The following is a 19,466-nucleotide window of genomic DNA, read 5'->3' as shown; positions in this document are numbered from 1 at the left end:
CCCCCACCAACCTGGCGGGTCGGGAGTCGAACCGGCAACCTCTGGGATGCAAGTCTGACGCCCTAACCGCTCACCCATGACTGCCTGTGTGTGTGTGTGTGTGTGTGTGTGTGTGTGTGTGTGTGTGTGTGTGTGTGTGTGTGTGTGTGTGTGTGTGTGTGTGTGTGTGTGTGTGTGTGTGTGTGTGCGTGTGCGCGTGTGCGTGTGCGTGTGTGTGTGTGTGAGGAAGAGTGCACTGTGTGATTTGCTAATTATTTCTGATATCTTCTCTGTGTGTAGTACTGAATGTCTATTGCAGAGGTACGGAGGTGTGTGGCAGAGAAAGATTGAGATAAGATGTAGTGAAGAGCTTTAGTATTCCATCTTTATCCTGATATCGCTGTGAGTCTTTTTTGCTCTGGGTGATGTACTCCCTGGTTCACATGGTACACCGAAGGGAGAATTCCAGAGAGAGATAGAGAGAGAGATAACTGGAGTTAGTACAGCTCCCATCTTTAATCTGATTATTGCATCATCTGTGTGCATCTCTTGTCCTCTACTCTAGACTGAGTTATCCTTATGGCACCTTGAGAAGGGAGATTCCAGCAGCAGCAGCAGCAGCAGCCTCCAGTAGCAGAGAAGATTGGAGATAAGCTGTAGCGAAGAGTTTTGGTATCTCATCTTTAAACTGAACTTATCCTTATATCTGTGTGTATCTTCTGCACTATAGAGTGGGCAGTCATTTCGATGGTTCACATCGTACCTTGAGAAGGGAGATTCCAGCAGCAGCAGCCTCCAGTAGCAGGATGGAGATGAGATGTAGTGAAGAGTTTTAGTATCTCCTCTTTAACCTGATTTTCCTGTTATCTGTGTGTATCTTCTGCGCTCTAGGGTGGGCAGTTATTCTGATGGTTCATTTCGTACCTTGAGAAGGGAGATTCCAGCAGCAGCAGCAGCAGCAGCAGCAGCCTCCAGTAGCAGCTCCCACTCCTCAGATGCTGCAGAGCTGCACCTCACACACAACACCCAGCAGCATCCAGGAGCACAGCTGCTCTCTACTCACACTCCCACGTCAGTCTGCATCACACACACACACACACACACACACACACACACACACACACACACACACACACACACACACACACACACACACACACACACACACACACACACACACACACACACACACAAAGAGGTGTGTAACGTGACACATTACATCAGTACTATACAGACTGGTGTGTAACGTGACACATTACATCAGTACTCTACAGACTGGTGTGTAACGTGACACATTACATCAGTACTCTACAGACTGGTGTGTAACGTGACACATTACATCAGTACTCTACAGACTGGTGTGGGTTTCTTTTCTATTACTGTCAGACAAGCACTTTGGGTTCGGTGAGTTTCTGCAGAATTCTTTATTCATTACTGCCCCATAGAAAATATGGAACAGGACAACATCCTAATGATACACCAGTCTTGCTGATCTACCTAGTTGGGATGCGCATTTTGCTGTGTCCTCTCAACGCCTTTATACTGTGAGCCCACACCCAGCCCCATGGCCCTTAACAGATGCAAATTAGCTCACTCACACCTCAGCTGAGCTGACACTCAATACAGATTACAATGCTGACACTGGAATGATACATATAGTCACAGACATATACACATATAGTCATATACACATATCTCAATATTCCTGCATAGACATGTACATATAATAATCTGCATATGAATCATATAAGATTAAAAATCTGACCACATATTCCCCCATTTTGAGTCTCAAAAAGACTCACAAGGGTTACAATTTTTTATCTTATATGCCTTCAATATTCAATCTTCAAATTTCAAATTTCAAATTTCAATTTTCAATTCTTAAATCGTGGCGAAACCTTACGTCTTGCAAAAAACCCCATTCTGCCAATTTAAGGGAAAAACAAGACGTGAAGGGAAAATTCCAACGATGGCTTCATTTCAAAATGACAGCCCTGCATGTTCAGTTAAGAATTGATTTAACATGACTTTGTAACCATTCTGCATTAAAATTTTAACTGGGTACTGTAGGCCATCTGCAACCCTTAACCGTGTTACAGTGTTACACATTACATTATGGTTTATGTATCTATGATTAACCCATGATTCTGTTGACCATTCTACATTGTCTTGAGTTTCACTAAATATTTGATTAGTTATATGTCTCTTCGCTATTTGCTTATCAATTTACTGTCTTCAGACTACCAGGAATATCCAATCATATCATTTCACAAATACATTGCACACACTTTGTCATCCTATCAATGAATATGAAATATCACACTGTTTCCACTCAGCTATTGCCGTAATTTGACCTCTAATGAATTATTCTGTTGTTATCTGAGTCATGTTTACATTGCTAAATAATCAATTTGTGTAAGTGGCAAGAATCTGACATTCTGTACATTTACTCTGAATGATATGGCAATTTGTCTTGTTGTCAGACCTTAATCAACTTTCTCATCATAACATCCATAACTGATTCATCCTGCTCTTTCAAAATTCAACCACAGTTACACAATTTAATTCACTGTCATGCCCATTTGATTTCTTGCTTCTGTCACTGCTTCATCCTCCATGGCTCAGTCGCAAAGAGTCTATTGTTCTCTGTGATGTATGCAATTTGGCTTGCTGTTGTTTGTTGTGTCATCAAGGTGTTAATGACCCTTAATCCTTTCTTAGCTCCTTTCGAGGTTGAACATTTGTGTTCCCAAATGTTGTGTTTCGGTTGCTTTCATGTGTAAGGATTTCTGAAGTCCTTTGAAATGTATGCATTGTCTTGATGCCTTTTCTTCCTTCGGCTACACATCGAAAACAGGTCCCCCATTTCGACAGTAGATGTGCCCAGTCTATTTGATGCTTTGTTAATTCACTTTGCATCCATCCTAGTTTTCCTCAGGTGTGAAATTTCTTCCTTTGTTGAATTGACCCCTCGAGTCAGCCCATGGGAAGGCTGTTGTTATGTTGTGGTCTCCTGTCTCCTGTTGTCTGGCCTCCTGGTCTGGTGGCCCCACCGTCTGGCTTCTTCTTAGCTGGCTCCCATCTCTGTTAGCTGACGACTGTCTCCTTTAAGCCCCATCGTCTCCTCCGTTGCAAGCCACTGGCCATCATCTCCGTCCTGGTCGATCTGTGTCACTCAGTCACATTGCCTGTGGACACACACACGCAGAAACAGCAGTATCAATTCTTCGGATAGACTATCTCAATTTCACACTCTCATTCATTAGCAAACTCAGACATACACACAATCTAACACTTTCACCTTTCTCACACAATTCAATCTCTAAACAATTTTAATTCCTATCTCATCTACTCATTTTATCATCAATCTAAACAATTTGTTCTCTTCTCTCCAGTCAAATTCTATAGCAATTTTCTTAAATCCTCTCCTTTAACTTACCTCCTGAATTATGAAAACCTCTTTCAACTATAAATGTCAAATTTCTTCAAATTTCTTCTAATTTTGCTCTAAATCCTGTCAATTTTCCGCTTTCCTTTGCCAATTTTCTAGTCTTCTATTTTTTCTTTCCATGTTTAATCAACCTATCTTTCCATGTTTAATCAACCTATGCACCCCCCTTTTTTCACTTTTGTAGCCTAAGCTACAATTGTGAAAATTACATTTGTAACTCCCAATTCTCCAGCCTTCTCACTGGAATACGGTTCATATGATTCTCTTTCAGCGGTTGGAAACAGACCCTTTGTTAGTATTAGTGGGGAAACATCAGTATGTTAATTTTAGATGTTAGTTGGGGTTAATATCAGTGTTAGATATTTTCATGGCTTCATGCAAAAGATGACATGCATTAGGGCGTTTCCAATTGCATTGCTTGCTTGAATTGATTCCATTGAAATGATTCCAACCCCCTTTTCTTTGCAAACACACCCCTGTATTTCCAAAAATGTTTTCCCCTTTGTTCTTTTCATTTTCCCCAATCAAATTTGCTTCCTTTTTTAAGTTACCAAAGTTTCCTGTACCATTCAGATTTTTATTTTTATTTTTCCACCAAGTATATCAGATCAACTATTCCCTTTGCAAGATTTTGTTCACTCTGAGATCCCTCTGAGATCCCTCGTCCCTCTTTCTCTCTGAATAGTCCACCAGTTGAAACCCTCCTGGCTGCTCGCATAATTTATTAGTTCAACTGGTTTTACCTCCTCTTGGAGCCCCACTTCACACCTTCTGTGACTTCGTTCAGCTAATCAGGGTTTTCAATCAACATTGTGGCCATTCAATATTCAATGCAAACCCCTCTTCCCTGGGTGAAGCCTCATGCTATTAGTTAAAATGTCAACTCCCTCTCACCAATCTGTCCTCCACTTCCAGAGAAATATCCGCTAATTCCAAATACTCCATTGAGCAACTCAAATTGTACTTCATACATTCAATCTCACTCACTTTCATATTTGCATTCCATTTTGTAAACCACATTTCTCTCAGCCACCTATTCCACACATTCTCTCCATAGAATTTCTATGCTATTGATTGATGTCCAAATGCCATTACACTCTTCTGTAGTTCCTGATATCTTTAAACTTGGCATATCTAATACAACCATACACAGAAATATCCATCTCTCTCTGCCGACACACCACAGTCATTCCTCACTTTTTCACTCATTGCATTTGACCCACTCTCATACATACAAGCTTTTTATCTCAGACCATTATCTAACATGTTAACCTATTAGACAATAAGTACTTTGAATTTTGAGCATTGTATCCTGATTTTTTGCTACCTAATGCACTTCTATGCTACCCATGAAACTCTATAGTATTTTGCTTTTATCACTTCAAAATGTTCTCTCACCTTAATTAATCCACCAAATGCTGCTACGCCCCTTACCAATGTGTCAATAGCCTATTTGATCTTTTCTTCTTGCCAAGGAATGCTGACTCTGTTAATTCCCTTTGTCTACACTGGTGCGTTGACCATAGCCTTGACGTTCTCCCTTCTCTCAGCAGACAAAACACTTCCACCCTTTGTCCATCGCAGCCCATTATCATAATCCAATTTAAACTAAGACCTTGCTGTCTTCTTCATTCACTCCATGCTAAATTGTTTGTTAACTTTGCGCTGTTTCAGTTCCTCCTTCCTTTGAAATGTTTATCAGCCCACTTTAAAAGATTAAGAACCACTTCAAACCAGTGATAACACCATTGCCCACAGGGCCCAGCCAGTCTGGGAGTTCACCCCCACAGCCTTTGAAATCACACTGGGTCTCCACACTCTAGGCTATGAAACCACTCCTAGCCCCCTGGTCATCAATGTATTGCAAATATATGTTAAGCATTCTCAACTTCCAGTTGCCAGCACATTAACATCCATTGCTTTCTTTAATTCTTCAAGATCAGACATGTTAATGTTTTCCTTCCAGACCATCGGCACCTCTCCTTGACACACTCCATTTAAATCTTAAAAGACACTCAACCCCCTCTATGTTGGGGCAGAGCAGCTCTCTGTCACCCAAACCAAGTACCCTTAATTTTCAGCGACTTCTGTTCCCATGTTTCTCGTTCTTTATTTTATTTTATTTTATTTTTCCCACAAGGAATATTGCATTTCATTCCGCTCTTCTCAAATGAAAATTTAAAAGCTAGTTCCGGCTTCCAACTTCTAAACAGTCACTTCCGCTTCCATCTCTCTCCCCATTGCCATGGTAATTAACCCCTAGTGGCCAACAGAGTAACGCACATCCACAGAAATGTAGGCTACTTTTTCTCCTCGTAAGATGTTAAAATACCTCATCAGTTCACACTGCATGCATTTTCACCCCAATTCAAATTTCTGCATAGCCATTCTGACTTCCACACTTCCTGCAAGCCTATATGATTTCACATTCAACCCAGTCAAAGCTTATTGAACAGATGTCATACAGCCGCAACCACCAACCATGCTACTCGCCATGTCACCACTCTGTTAGCTCCCACTCTTTAGTTACCTTGTTCTCCTCTTCATTCCTTCTTCCATTATTATTCTATCAAAGTAGGCTATCTTTCTATCTTGCCATGTATATTATACACTGAAATAATTCCAGCCAACACAGTCTATATGGCCTCTCAGCCCTTTGCTTTTCATCCCTACCTGACCTATTCCTTCTACACTCGATATCTCCATCCAAAAGAAATAATTCTTTCCATCTATTTTCACACTTTCAAAAACCTTTTAATTCTCTGTATTTTCTTCTCCTCTTTCAATCCAATCATTACCTACAAGCCAATCAATGTTTTCTCTCTTTTTTTTCTTTCTCCTTTCTCTCTCTCTCTCTGATATCACACCATATCCAGAGCCACACAAAATCACACACATATACATTCTGTGGATCCACACACACACACAATAACACTTCACACACATTGGCATACTCTCTCTCTCGTATCTCTCTCTCTTCCTCTATGCCCAAATTCACATACAGCAAAAATTATTAACTTCCACTATTAAAATTACACCAGAGGTTGATCCATAATTAAAATTATTTTTTCATCTTCCGACGGGGAAAAAGCTAAACATCTTCACCTAGTATTTAAATTTGTCCATACAATTATTCCTCTGCTCCCTGAGTAATGCCACACACACACAGTAGGCCTATCATACACACCGAGATCTCTCGTAATGAACTGTGCCTGTCTTACATCAAAGATATTATGAAAGTCCTTCTACCAATTCAAACCTCGTTCATAAATCATAGCTTCTTGTCATAAAATACATGATCTAGCCACCTTGTCATTCGCCACACACCCTTTGATAATATCAGTACATAAGATCATCCATCCATCACTCAGCGCTCCATTTGGCCGATTCTCACAAAAATACGACTGCCCATCATACGTCTTTGGGCTCGACCACCTATCGCATGAAATGCCCTTCAGAATTTAAACACTGCTTTTAAGGCCACATATTTCAGTGTGCAGTGTGCTACCCTATAGTTTACGCAACTCTCCCTCCCCCAAAGAACAATATTTTGAGCATCTAAATTTGCTGATCGTCCAATCATATCCAAAAATGTGCCTGTCCAGCTTAAGACCTTGAAATCGACCACCTACCACATACGCCGTTCATATTGTACACCGCTTCTAATAGGCCACATAAAAGTGTGCAGTGTCCGCCATTTGTATAACTCAAACACTCCCTCATCCTCGGTAATATGCAGGATCATCCATTTTTGGTTTCTTTATGTTCCCCCAACCTCATCATTTCAAACAACGGTACATTTCAGCTTAACTTCCCACTTCCTTAGCTAACATAATACAATTATTTGAAATAATTAACGTTATTGGAATCTACTCACCGGGCCCAGAATGCGGTCCGACTTTTGCCGTCGGCAGGTCTTTGATGAACTTCTTCCAGTAGGTTTCTTCCACTTCTTACTTGGCCAAGTTTTTTGAGATGTTGTCCTTCCTGGGATAGTCCATCTTTCCCCTGTCTGCAGCGCCATCATTATCCCACTTAGGGTGGCCATCGGTCTGTTTTTACGACCTGTTTGCGACGTCCGTGTGTCCCTCTCTTTGACTTTCCTCTCCTACTTGCCTTATGCTTACTGGCCTCGAGATGCGAGGCAACGTCATTGACACAAACTAGACTGACAGTCGCTCGTGTTTCCGATATCTGCGGCCGCCATGTTACTCCAGTTACTCCAGACTTTGAATAAAAAATTGACTATATTGCTTTAGCCTAATGTCGGGGAAATCTGCACGCGATTTGTGTTATTTGCGGTCCATAGTCTACGTGAAATAACTTGCTTTGACTGAGTGTATGAAAGTGAAATAAGGTTGCTATATTATTGTCTCCAACTGTTTGTTTCCCCCATTTTTTCCCTGCACTGGCAACGCATGGTGCAAGTAAGTTTGTCCGCTGAATGCATTTACAACGAGGGCTCTCACAACTTTGCAAACAGGGCAAAAACAGAGTATTTCTGCATGTGCGCTTTGTCTGTATTTTGAGCTCGTGTTGTTGCTATGGTTATCCAAGCGCGTCCGTCTGCATGAAAAAAAAAGTTGACAGAAGCGGTCGCCTCTCGTTTTAAAACACTCCTGACCAACTTTGAGTAAAGTAAATCAAATAACTTGTTGGCTATTATAGGCCCACGCATGCATGACTACCCAAAATACATGAAAACATAGGCCTATTTATGAAATAGCCTAATAGAAAACGGAAGGATTTGTCTGTCGTAACCTGCCGTCTCCGATACAACATTAAGTTAGTGGTAGCCTACTGATGACTCCTTTATTGGAGTGAGATAATGACATGCGAAATCCTTCCCAAGTTTTACAAGTAAAACTGTTGTTGCCAGCTGCGTTTGTCTGAGGTAAGATGGCAGCGCTGCTCCCTGATTTCTGCCTACAGTTTAGAATGCCGACTTCACTGTTTTCTCCACGGAGGCGGTGAGGCGGCAACTCGAAGCAATGGGTACGGCGCGAGGACGCAAGGTTAGAAAGTTAAGGGGCGGGGTTGTCCGGCCGAAATCCGGACAGCTGGTCACCCTAACCGCACTTCTGACCCCATTAAATGTGGGTTTCTTTTCTATTACTGTCAGACAAGCACTTTGGGTTCGGTGAGTTTCTGCAGAATTCTTTATTCATTACTGCCCCATAGAAAATATGGAACAGGACAACATCCTAATGATACACCAGTCTTGCTGATCTACCTAGTTGGGATGCGCCCTTTGCTGTGTCCTCTCAACGCCTTTATACTGTGTGAGCTCACACAGCCCCGTGGCCCTTAACAGATGCAAATTAGCTCACTCACACCTCAGCTGAGCTGACACTCAATACAGATTACAATGCTGACACTGGAATGATACATATAGTCACAGACATATACACATATAGTCATATACACATATCTCAATATTCCTGCATAGACATGTACATATAATAATCTGCATATGAATCATATAAGATTTAAAAATCTGACCACACTGGTGTGTAACGTGACACATTACATCAGTACTCTACTCTACAGACTGGTGTGTAACGTGACACATTACATCAGTACTCTACAGACTGGTGTGTAACGTGACACATTACATCAGTACTCTACAGACTGGTGTGTAACGTGACACATTACATCAGTACTCTACAGACTGGTGTGTAACGTGACACATTACATCAGTACTATCCAGACTGGTGTGTAACGTGACACATTACATCAGTACTCTACAGACTGGTGTGTAACGTGACACATTACATCACTATACAGACTGGTGTGTAACGTGACACATTACATCAGTACTCTACAGACTGGTGTGTAACGTGACACATTACATCAGTACTATCCAGACTGGTGTGTAACGTGACACATTACATCAGTACTATCCAGACTGGTGTGTAACGTGACACATTACATCAGTACTCTACAGACTGGTGTGTAACGTGACACATTACATCACTACTCTACAGACTGGTGTGTAACGTGACACATTACATCACTATCCAGACTGGTGTGTAACGTGACACATTACATCAGTACTCTACAGACTGGTGTGTAACGTGACACATTACATCACTACTCTACAGACTGGTGTGTAACGTGACACATTACATCAGTACTCTACAGACTGGTGTGTAACGTGACACATTACATCACTACTCTACAGACTGGTGTGTAACGTGACACATTACATCAGTACTCTACAGACTGGTGTGTAACGTGACACATTACATCACTCTACAGACTGGTGTGTAACGTGACACATTACATCACTACTCTACAGACTGGTGTGTAACGTGACACATTACATCAGTACTATCCAGACTGGTGTGTAACGTGACACATTACATCAGTACTATCCAGACTGGTGTGTAACGTGACACATTACATCACTACTCTACAGACTGGTGTGTAACGTGACACATTACATCACTATCCAGACTGGTGTGTAACGTGACACATTACATCACTACTCTACAGACTGGTGTGTAACGTGACACATTACATCACTACTCTACAGACTGGTGTGTAACGTGACACATTACATCAATACTATCCAGACTGGTGTGTAACGTGACACATTACATCAGTACTCTACAGACTGGTGTGTAACGTGACACATTACATCAGTACTATCCAGACTGGTGTGTAACGTGACACATTACATCAGTACTATCCAGACTGGTGTGTAACGTGACACATTACATCAGTACTCTACAGACTGGTGTGTAACGTGACACATTACATCACTACTCTACAGACTGGTGTGTAACGTGACACATTACATCAGTACTCTACAGACTGGTGTGTAACGTGACACATTACATCAGTACTATCCAGACTGGTGTGTAACGTGACACATTACATCAGTACTCTACAGACTGGTGTGTAACGTGACACATTACATCACTATACAGACTGGTGTGTAACGTGACACATTACATCAGTACTCTACAGACTGGTGTGTAACGTGACACATTACATCACTATACAGACTGGTGTGTAACGTGACACATTACATCAGTACTATACAGACTGGTGTGTAACGTGACACATTACATCAGTACTCTACAGACTGGTGTGTAACGTGACACATTACATCAGTACTCTACAGACTGGTGTGTAACGTGACACATTACATCAGTACTATCCAGACTGGTGTGTAACGTGACACATTACATCAGTACTCTACAGACTGGTGTGTAACGTGACACATTACATCAGTACTCTACAGACTGGTGTGTAACGTGACACATTACATCAGTACTCTACAGACTGGTGCAGGGATTCCTCCGGCACTTTTATTCTTAAGGTGCCCACCTTGACAACAAACACCTACCACCTTGACTTAGTTCCCTGAAAAGATAGTTTTTGTGTTGTTAATGTAATTTGCTTCATCATAATAGTATATTCTTGGGGGTTTTCATAGCCTACTTCATATGAAACTGCACAACATAGCCTTTCCAATGATGATGGACATGTGTCATTGATACAGGCTAACCCCCCTTACCACGCTAACCCCATCACCTTGAATAACAGGCAGCTACAGAAAACACTGTAGTGTGTAAAGTAACACAGTGCAGCAGTACTATACAGACTGGTGTTTAAAGTAACACAGTGCAGCAGTACTATACAGACTGGTGTTTAAAGTAACACAGTGCAGCAGTATCATACAGACTGGTGTTTAAAGTAACACAGTGCAGCAGTACTATACAGACTGGTGTTTAAAGTAACACAGTGCAGCAGCAGTATCATACAGACTGGTGTTTAAATTAACACAGTGCAGCAGTATCATACAGACTGGTGTTTAAAGTAACACAGTGCAGCAGTATCATACAGACTGGTGTTTAAAGTAACACAGTGCAGCAGTACTATACAGACTGGTGTTTAAATTAATACAGTGCTGCAGTATCATACAGACTGGTGTTTAAAGTAACACAGTGCTGCAGTACTATCCTGCCCTACAATCTTAGAACGCAGTAACTCTAAAAACGGCAAACTGAGAAAAAAGGCTTCAAAGTTTTCCATATGGCGTGACAACTGTGTTGTCGGTAAATTGGTGGTGACACTTCCTGGTAATGCTTTTTTAGGATAGAAATTTAATGCACACAAAAACCCCCCCAAAAAAACAACATTTATGTGTCTTTTTGCCACAAAAAACAGACTTACTGCGTTCTTGGCTGGTATTACTGCCACAAAATGGAGTTACTGCAGGAGTTACTGCGTTCTTAGCTTGTATTACTGTCTACTCCCAAACCAGTCCCATTGGAACGTGCAGCAGTAACTCGCCGATTTACTGCGTTTTTGTTTAACCTTTTTTGGGTCATTTTTGCACTTTCAAAATGAGTTTTCTCCAAAACGGGACGGTGTTGGACCACCATTTTTGGACACAAGACAAATGAGGTAGTTTAGAACCGATTTCCGATATAAAAAAAAATTCGACCATTTTGAGTTACTGCGTTCTAGTATTGCACGGCAGTATACAGACTGGTGTTTAACGTAACACAGTGCTGCAGTACTATACAGACTGGTGTTTAAAGTAACACAGTGCTGCAGTATCATACAGACTGGTGTTTAAAGTAACACAGTGCTGCAGTACTATACAGACTGGTGTTTAAAGTAACACAGTGCAGCAGTATCATACAGACTGGTGTTTAAAGTAACACAGTGCTGCAGTACTATACAGACTGGTGTTTAAAGTAACACAGTGCTGCAGTACTATACAGACTGGTGTTTAAAGTAACACAGTGCTGCAGTACTATACAGACTGGTGTGTCCTGGTGTTGACTGGTTTACTTGTTGAGGTTATTTAACTCAATTGTGTGTGTGTGTGTGTGTGTGTGTGTGTGTGTGTGTGTGTGTGTGTGTGTGTGTGTGTGTGTGTGTGTGTGTGTGTGTGTGTGTGTGTGTCTGTCTGTCTGTCTGTCTGTCTGTCTGTCTGTCTGTCTGCCTGCCTGTCTGCCTGTCTGTCTGTCTGTCTGTCTGTCTGTCTGTCTGTCTGTCTGTCTGTCTGTCTGTCTGTCTGCCTGCCTGTCTGTCTGGCTGCCTGTGTCTCTGTTTTGGTCTATGTCTGTCTGTCTTAAAGGGAGGATGGCCCTGGTGATGACACACAGAGGGGCTGTGAATGCTGTGCTGCAGTTCCAGACACCAGCCACTGGGTCCTGGTGGAGCCTGAGGTCTCCACAGAGAAGAGCATCTCAACCTACAGCCTGAGCTCTGCTGCAGGGAGCTATGAGTGCTCAGAGTCCAGTCTGCGTTGGTCGTGTGTTGGTCCAGTCACCCTGCAGTATCGCTTCATGGACTGGTACATGTTTACTGAAGAGCTAGCCAACATGCAATACAGTCCAGCTGGTCCTTTGATGGACATCAAACTTCCGTCAGGAGCGCTGGAGGAGATCCAGCTGCCTCATTTCCTGTGTTTGGGGGGCGTCAAGGCCGCAGAAAATTTTGTCAGTCTCCTACACGGACGGGATAGTGGAGTGTGTGTGGAGAAGTGTGAGGTGACCCGGCATCATATCAGGTTTCTCCAGCCTTCCCTGTCTCCAGTAGGATCAGTGTACTCCATTCCGTCTCCCCACTCTCTTTCCCAACCTTTGGTGCCTAACTCCTCTATGTCTCACCCTTCAATATCTCACCCTGTGTCTCATCCTTTGATGCCTCACCCTTCTATGTCGCACCCTTTTCCAACGATCCCTTCTATGTGTCACCAATCAATATTTGCATCTCACCCTTCAATATCGCATCATCCTGCATCTCACGCTTTCATGTTTCACTCCTCTCCATCTCACCCCTCTCTGTCTCACCCCTCTGTGTCTCACCCCTCTCCGTCTCACCCCTCTCTATCTCACTCCTCTGTACCTCACCCCTCTCTACCTCACCCCTCTCTACCTCACCCCTCTCTGTCTCATGCTTTCATGCCTCACCCCTCTGTATCTCCCCCTTCTATGTCTGATCCTTCCATATATCATCATCCTGCGTCTCACGCTTTCATGTCTCAACCTTCTATGCCTCACCCCTTTATGTCTCACCCTTCCACATCTCACACTTTCATGTCTCACCCTTATATACCTCACCCCTCTCTGTCTCACCCCACTGTGTCTCAACCTTCCACATCTTCCTCCATATCTCACCCTTCGGTGTCTCCCCATTCCTCTGTGTCTCATACTTCTATGTACTCTCCTTTTATGTCTCATCATCCTATGTCTCATCCTCCTACATCTCATTCAATGCCTCCGCCATCTCTCTCTCTCCCTTCTATGCCTCACCCCTCTGTACCTCAGCCATTTCTGTCAGCCCTTTCATCTCCCCCCACCCCTCTCTCTCTCCCTTCTATGCCTCACCCCTCTGTACCTCACCCCCCTCTGTCTCACCCCTCTGTGTCTCAGCCATTTCTGTCAGCCCTTTCATCTCCCCCCACCCCTCTGTCTCTCCCTGTTGTCTCTGATCACTGGTCTCCCAAAGCCCACTGTGAGATGTTGCTGTTTTACGAACGGACCGCTGCTAGCCTGACGCTCCGTACCTACCTGGTGCCCAATGACCGGGGTCACATAATCGCCATTCGCCAGCAGGAGGAGGAGTGGAAGGGGGAGAGGATCAGGAAGCCCAGCAGAGTGCGACCCCCTCTCTGCCTGAAACACACCTTCCATGTGACAACATCATGCCAATCAGAGATCTGCCCAGAGAAAATATACCTGGTTCCCCTGTCTGTTGGTAACTTCTGTGAAGTTTACATGCAGCAGCTGGAGCAGAGCTTTGATGTGCAGGTCACCAACACTCAGCAAAGCAGTCCAGAGCCAGTCCACAAGATTACCATCCGCAGCCAGGACTACATGGCAACGCAGGACAATACAGGACAAAGCAGCACCAGTGTAAGAACCAGCCTGTTCATTGGCTTAGCACACACATCAGCAGTGTTAGAAGCAGGCTGTTCATTAGCTTAGCACAACATCATTGGCTCAGCACAGCACCAGTGTTAGAACCATCCTGTTCATTGGCTTAGCACAGTGTCAGTGTTAGAACCAGCCTGTTCATTGGCTTAGCACAGCAGCAGTGTAAGAAGCAGCCTGTTCATTGGTAAAGCACAGCACCAGTGTTAGAAGCAGCCTGATCATTGTTGCAGCCGAGCCCCAATGTTCAAGTAAGGCAGTGCAGTTATCATTCAACATTTTCACATACCAGTACTCATCCAATGTTGCTGTTGCTATTCCTATCAGATGCTGCTGAACCCTGTTGTTAAGGATACACTTTCTCCGTTAAAGGTTAAACTTTCTCCGCACATAGAATGAAATGAAGGGGGAATCTAAGACTTGGGCACCATGTGCCGTGTCATGTCACAACTGTAACTAATATTTACCACCATCACAAATTTGAGTTAATTATATTAGTGGTAAAATGTTATGGTCATGAAGTGCGGCCTAACCACCATGTGCTCCCAAATCAAGGCCATGGGTACATAGGAACTTCTCATTTTTATTCTCTACTCCATGATAAACGCTCAATACTCTCAATCACTTGTCAATACTGATATATTTGTGTTGGAAAAAGAAGTTAATCTTACCTTCAAAGTCTAAGAAAGTGTATCCATTTTTCCTTTTTTCAGTCTGATATGATGCCACAGTCTTTTCCTTTTCCCATCCTGCACTGCCTGTGCAGTGCTCTGGATGATTTCGGTTCTGACAAACTGAAGCGCTTTCAGTTGTACTTGTAGTAACTATGAAACCACCTCAGCACCGTGTCTAGATCTTATAAATACTAGCCATCTCATCAGCTATATAGCACATGTGGACCTCATGCTACATATGTGTACCTCTAATTGCTAGTTTAATACTCAGCGCTCACACCTCCTCTGCAGCCTGGCTTGACCTCATATAAAGACTGATAAGCAGAGTTCCAGGACTAACCAGACCTACTCTATTCTTCTACATGTCAGTCGAGCACCAGGACACAGACTGTGGACCTCTTCAGTACGTTTGATGAGTTGCGGTGTAAGGAGCTGAAGCGGTTCAAGGCATACCTGTCTGAGAAGATCATGGAGGGCTTTGAGCCCGTTCCCAGAGGACAACTGGAACAGTGTGACGAGACAGACCTGGCCTCTAAGATGAAGGAGAGGTATGGGGAAGAAGGGGCTGTCAGAATGACTCTGACCATCTTGAGGAAAATGGAGCTCAACGACCTTGCCAACAGACTAGAGGTAACATGTGCATTATTTATAGAAACAGATTTGTGTTAGCAATATAATAACATCAACCTTGTATGTTTCAAAGTAGCGTCCCTGCGCACAACCACTGTCCAGGTGCTGGTGATGTGCAGTAAAAGTAATCCAAGTAAAGGAAGGATGAACCACTGCACACTGGTATTCTTTGCTGGTGGTGTATTTGGTGAACAACGCGTTTCGCTGTCACAGAAAGTGAACCTGATGAAGCAACAACGAAACACGTAACTACCAGCAAAGAATACCAGTGTTTGGTGATTCATCCTTCCTTTACTTGACCTTGTATGTCTTGTAAGAGTATTTTTTTAATTTAATAATCATCTGTAAAGGCTTCAACAATAATGCACCTGAGATCTGTCCATGCACCATTGAGCCTCTTTTGACCATGTTGCTCTGCCTTGCAGGAGTCTATCACCTTGACAGGCCAATGAGCTTCAGGTACAGATGTTTGGTTTTATTCTCATTGTCTGTATTCCCTTTATTTATTGGAGGTGTAAAATAAGGCCATAGTGACTATGAAACCACCTCATCACCCTGTCTAGAGCTTACTAATTCTCATTTTCATTTGTAGATTGGCAATCATAGAAAACTAAAGCTGTAGCTGTTACCATTAGCCAATCAGCAGATGCCATGAATACTAATTAGCATTTATTTATATTATATATAATTAATATGAATTACCTCATCTCAATACACCTGCAGGACACCATGGATGTAGCAGATTTCCTCAAGAGGAACAGAAGAGATCTCATCCAGAGGGTGACAAATGTGATGCAACTGGCAGCTGGGGCAGCTGTGGCCTAGTGGTTAGAGAGTTGGTCTTTCAATCTAGGGGTTGCAGGTTCAAATCCCCCCCTGACCTCTACCTAGACCTCCATCCATGGCTGAAGTGCCCTTGAGCAAGGCACCTAACCCCACATTGCTCCAGGGACTGTAACCAATACCCTGAAAAATAATAGTTGTAAGTCGCTTTGAACAAATGAAAGCGTCAGCTAAGTGAAATGTAAATGTAAAGTAAACTGGCAGATGAGATGCTGTCAGAAGACTTGATCAATGAAGAGCAGTACAGAGAGATTGACGCAAAGCTCACTGACCAGGCCAAGATGAGATGCATCTTTGATGCCCTGCGTTCCTGTGGACCTCCAGAGAAGAGGTTGTTCTTCAACATCCTCCAGGATCTGCACCCTTCACTCCTGCAAGAGTTGGGATGGCATTGAGGGGGTTGAGAAGACATTCGCCTCACTGATCTGATGTGAGACTTCAGATGGTATAAAGAGGGCTGTGAAAAGAAGTTCAATTTACATTACATTACACTTACCTGACACTTTTTCATCCAAAGCAACCTGCCGTCGTTTTAAGTACAAGGTATTAATTGTATTGGTATTGGTTACAGTCCCTAGAGCCGTGTGGGGGTTAGGTGCCTTGCTCAAGGGCACCTCAGCCATGGAGTGAGATAGGGAGTGAAGGGTGGGACTTGAACCTGCAACCCGCTGATCTAAAGCCCATCTCCTTAACCACTAGCCCACGGCTGCCCCACTCACTGCATTCACTTCACTGCTATGCTGTGAGAGTTTGGCATTGAAATAATTGGGAAGAAAAACTGAACCACTTATGCTTCCCCTGACCGCATGGGAACTTCTATTTACTTACAGTTCAGAGGCAGTCATGAGAATGGGTTGGGTTTGTAGATATGGGTGTGGCGTGTGGGGGTCTACATTTGAAATGTTAAAGAAAGCACTGAAGACATGTTTGTTATCTTCCAAATTTATATATTTTTAAGATTTTCTATGTACTGTAATATTGGGTAACATACTTGTTATGCTTTTTATACTACAAGTATGTACCCATTGCTTTTTTACGATACCGTTATGAGGAAATATGGTGTTCTTTATATATCATGTATTTTTTTCTGTTATGGACTTGATCTCAACATGGGTGGACAACAAATGTGAAATAAGTTAATTTACCTGTTATAGCTATTAATGTGTACTGTCCATGTCAAATAAACCACGTCAACTTCTGACGACATTTTAAATCTGGTGGCACACGCTGACCAGACAAAAGTAAACGAGCACGTAGTAGCCTGGGATGGGGCTTCCTGATAGGACCTGCTGTACGGTACAATACTGCTTTCCTCTCAGCTGTACAGTACCATACCACTTTCCTTTCAGTTGTACAGTACAATACCGCTTTCCTCTCAGCTGTACAGTACAATACCGCTTTCCTCTCAGCTGTACAGTACAATACCGCTTTCCTCTCAGCTGTACTTGTTATGTTTGTAGCAATGATAAACTGGGCGGTTGATTCTCTCTGAAATAGAATGTCAGAGGTGCAAGTTAGTGTAGTGTGTATACTTCAATGGTTTGGAGTCTTGAAAGGGACATGGACAGAGGGACCTCAGCTCTCAGTTCAAACTCAGGACTTACAAAATCTGAGAAAAATCAAGGAAGTCAGAAAAAATGAATATGAATATGAAACTGAATTCAATTTATTTGAATATGTTTCGTTTGTACAACAGGGTTGGGAATCAGAGAACACTTCCATCGCCATAGAAACTATGGGCTGATATTTACTTCCTTCATCATTTGTAGATACATATTAATAAAATGTTTTATAAAATGTGTATGAAATGTGTTGTTGTTAAGCAGTACCACAGACAAGTCTCAGTTATGTTTCGTTATCCGTTAAACTGGAATCTAAAGGCTAGGTATTGTGTAAATATTCAACATGAAATAAAAGGGCTTTTTTTTAAGTAGCATTTTTTCTCTCTGTTGTAAATGTTTTGGGTTATTTTCAAGACAACTTTTCCTTTTGGAAATACACAGCCTAACCAAATAATGTTGCCACCAAAACAAGTAGACACACACAACTTTTGTCTCTTCTCCGCATCTTTACATCGTTATTTGCTCAGTACCTATATAACTAAGTAATAAATAAATAAAACTAAGTAATAAATAAATAAAAGGTGAAATAGACAAAGGTCCATGTTGTTGGACCGCCTTTAGCTTTGATTATGGCAAGCATTTGCTATGGAATTGTATCAATAAGCTCATTATATTTTCAACCGGTGTCGAATACATTTTTCACCAATATTGTCACTGCTGACGGTAGCCTTGATCTGGACTCTGAGGTGGCCAATCCATGTTGAGAAATGAAGTGTCATGCCCCCTGAACCATGCTTTCAAAATTGGAGTCCTATGAATCCTGTCATTGCCACTGGAATATGAGGCAGATAAGAATAAGAAGCGATCAGTGAAGGGAATTACAGGTTATTCACTAGTAGTCAGGTGTTCTCATTCCTCATTGTTAGAGCAGAATTCTGTAATAATTGATCCAAGACCTGACACCAAACCTGTAAGACCTTAACCTTACATTTGAAGTGATGCCAATGATTTGAGTGATCTTTCACATGACTTCAGGATGTGGCTGCACTACAGTAGTTCAGGGAGAGATCATAATATTCTCCATAGGATTGCATTCAAATTTGGGGATGCATAAATGCTGTCAACATTGGCAATCTGAAATACACCTAAAAGAAACATGCATGTCAACATGCACTGTGACTACTGAAGCAGATCATGATATTCTCCATAGGATTGCATTCAAATCTCACACCAATCTATTTAAGCCAGGTGCACACTCAAAATGTAAAAGTTCCATGCAAAGAAAGGTTGAAACGCACACTGATGACCTCCCTTTTAATGCCTTTTCATTTCAAGACGATTCGAGCCAACACAGCCCCTTCTGTACCGGATTTTAATCTACTCACTTTTGTAAGTGCATGTTCAAACATGAATGGCTGTATTT

The 19,466-nt window shown here is 42.4% G+C and overlaps 2 protein-coding genes across 2 annotated transcripts; both read left to right on the top strand.

Annotated features, from left to right (window-relative positions):
* Positions 1-785: 785 nt before the first annotated feature.
* Positions 786-13,919, top strand: LOC134444950 (NACHT, LRR and PYD domains-containing protein 1 homolog). The gene is made up of 4 exons (XM_063194121.1): positions 786-808; positions 871-1,050; positions 12,534-13,118; positions 13,910-13,919. Exons 1-4 carry the CDS (start codon positions 786-788, stop codon positions 13,917-13,919), a joined length of 798 nt encoding a protein of 265 aa, XP_063050191.1.
* Positions 13,920-14,131: 212 nt separating this feature from the next.
* LOC134444958 (pyrin domain-containing protein 1-like) lies at positions 14,132-17,062 on the top strand. Its single transcript, XM_063194129.1, has 4 exons — positions 14,132-14,316; positions 15,378-15,638; positions 16,064-16,097; positions 16,362-17,062. The coding sequence occupies exons 1-3, from the start codon at positions 14,179-14,181 to the stop codon at positions 16,088-16,090; spliced, it is 426 nt and encodes a 141-aa protein (XP_063050199.1). The 5' UTR covers positions 14,132-14,178; the 3' UTR covers positions 16,091-16,097; positions 16,362-17,062.
* Positions 17,063-19,466: the final 2,404 nt, after the last annotated feature.

Source organism: Engraulis encrasicolus, unplaced genomic scaffold (genome assembly GCF_034702125.1).
Source record: "Engraulis encrasicolus isolate BLACKSEA-1 unplaced genomic scaffold, IST_EnEncr_1.0 scaffold_88_np1212, whole genome shotgun sequence".
In the NCBI taxonomy this organism is placed as follows: Eukaryota; Metazoa; Chordata; class Actinopteri; order Clupeiformes; family Engraulidae; genus Engraulis; species Engraulis encrasicolus.
Note: the sequence above shows the minus strand (reverse complement) of the source record. Positions and strands in the feature narration are given on the sequence as shown.

Excerpts from the sequence above, each read along its gene's own strand:
- LOC134444950 (XM_063194121.1), top strand. The coding sequence starts at position 786 with ATGGAGATGAGATGTAGTGAAGA. Across the intron at positions 809-870 it reads GAGATGAGATGTAGTGAAGA|GGTGGGCAGTTATTCTGATG; the intron begins GTTTTAGTATCT and ends TCTGCGCTCTAG. Across the intron at positions 1,051-12,533 it reads CTCTCTACTCACACTCCCAC|GGAGGATGGCCCTGGTGATG; the intron begins GTCAGTCTGCAT and ends TCTGTCTTAAAG.
- LOC134444958 (XM_063194129.1), top strand. The coding sequence starts at position 14,179 with ATGCAGCAGCTGGAGCAGAGCTTTGATGTGCAGGTCACCAACACTCAG. Across the intron at positions 14,317-15,377 it reads CAGGACAAAGCAGCACCAGT|TCGAGCACCAGGACACAGAC; the intron begins GTAAGAACCAGC and ends TCTACATGTCAG. Across the intron at positions 15,639-16,063 it reads ACCTTGCCAACAGACTAGAG|GAGTCTATCACCTTGACAGG; the intron begins GTAACATGTGCA and ends TCTGCCTTGCAG.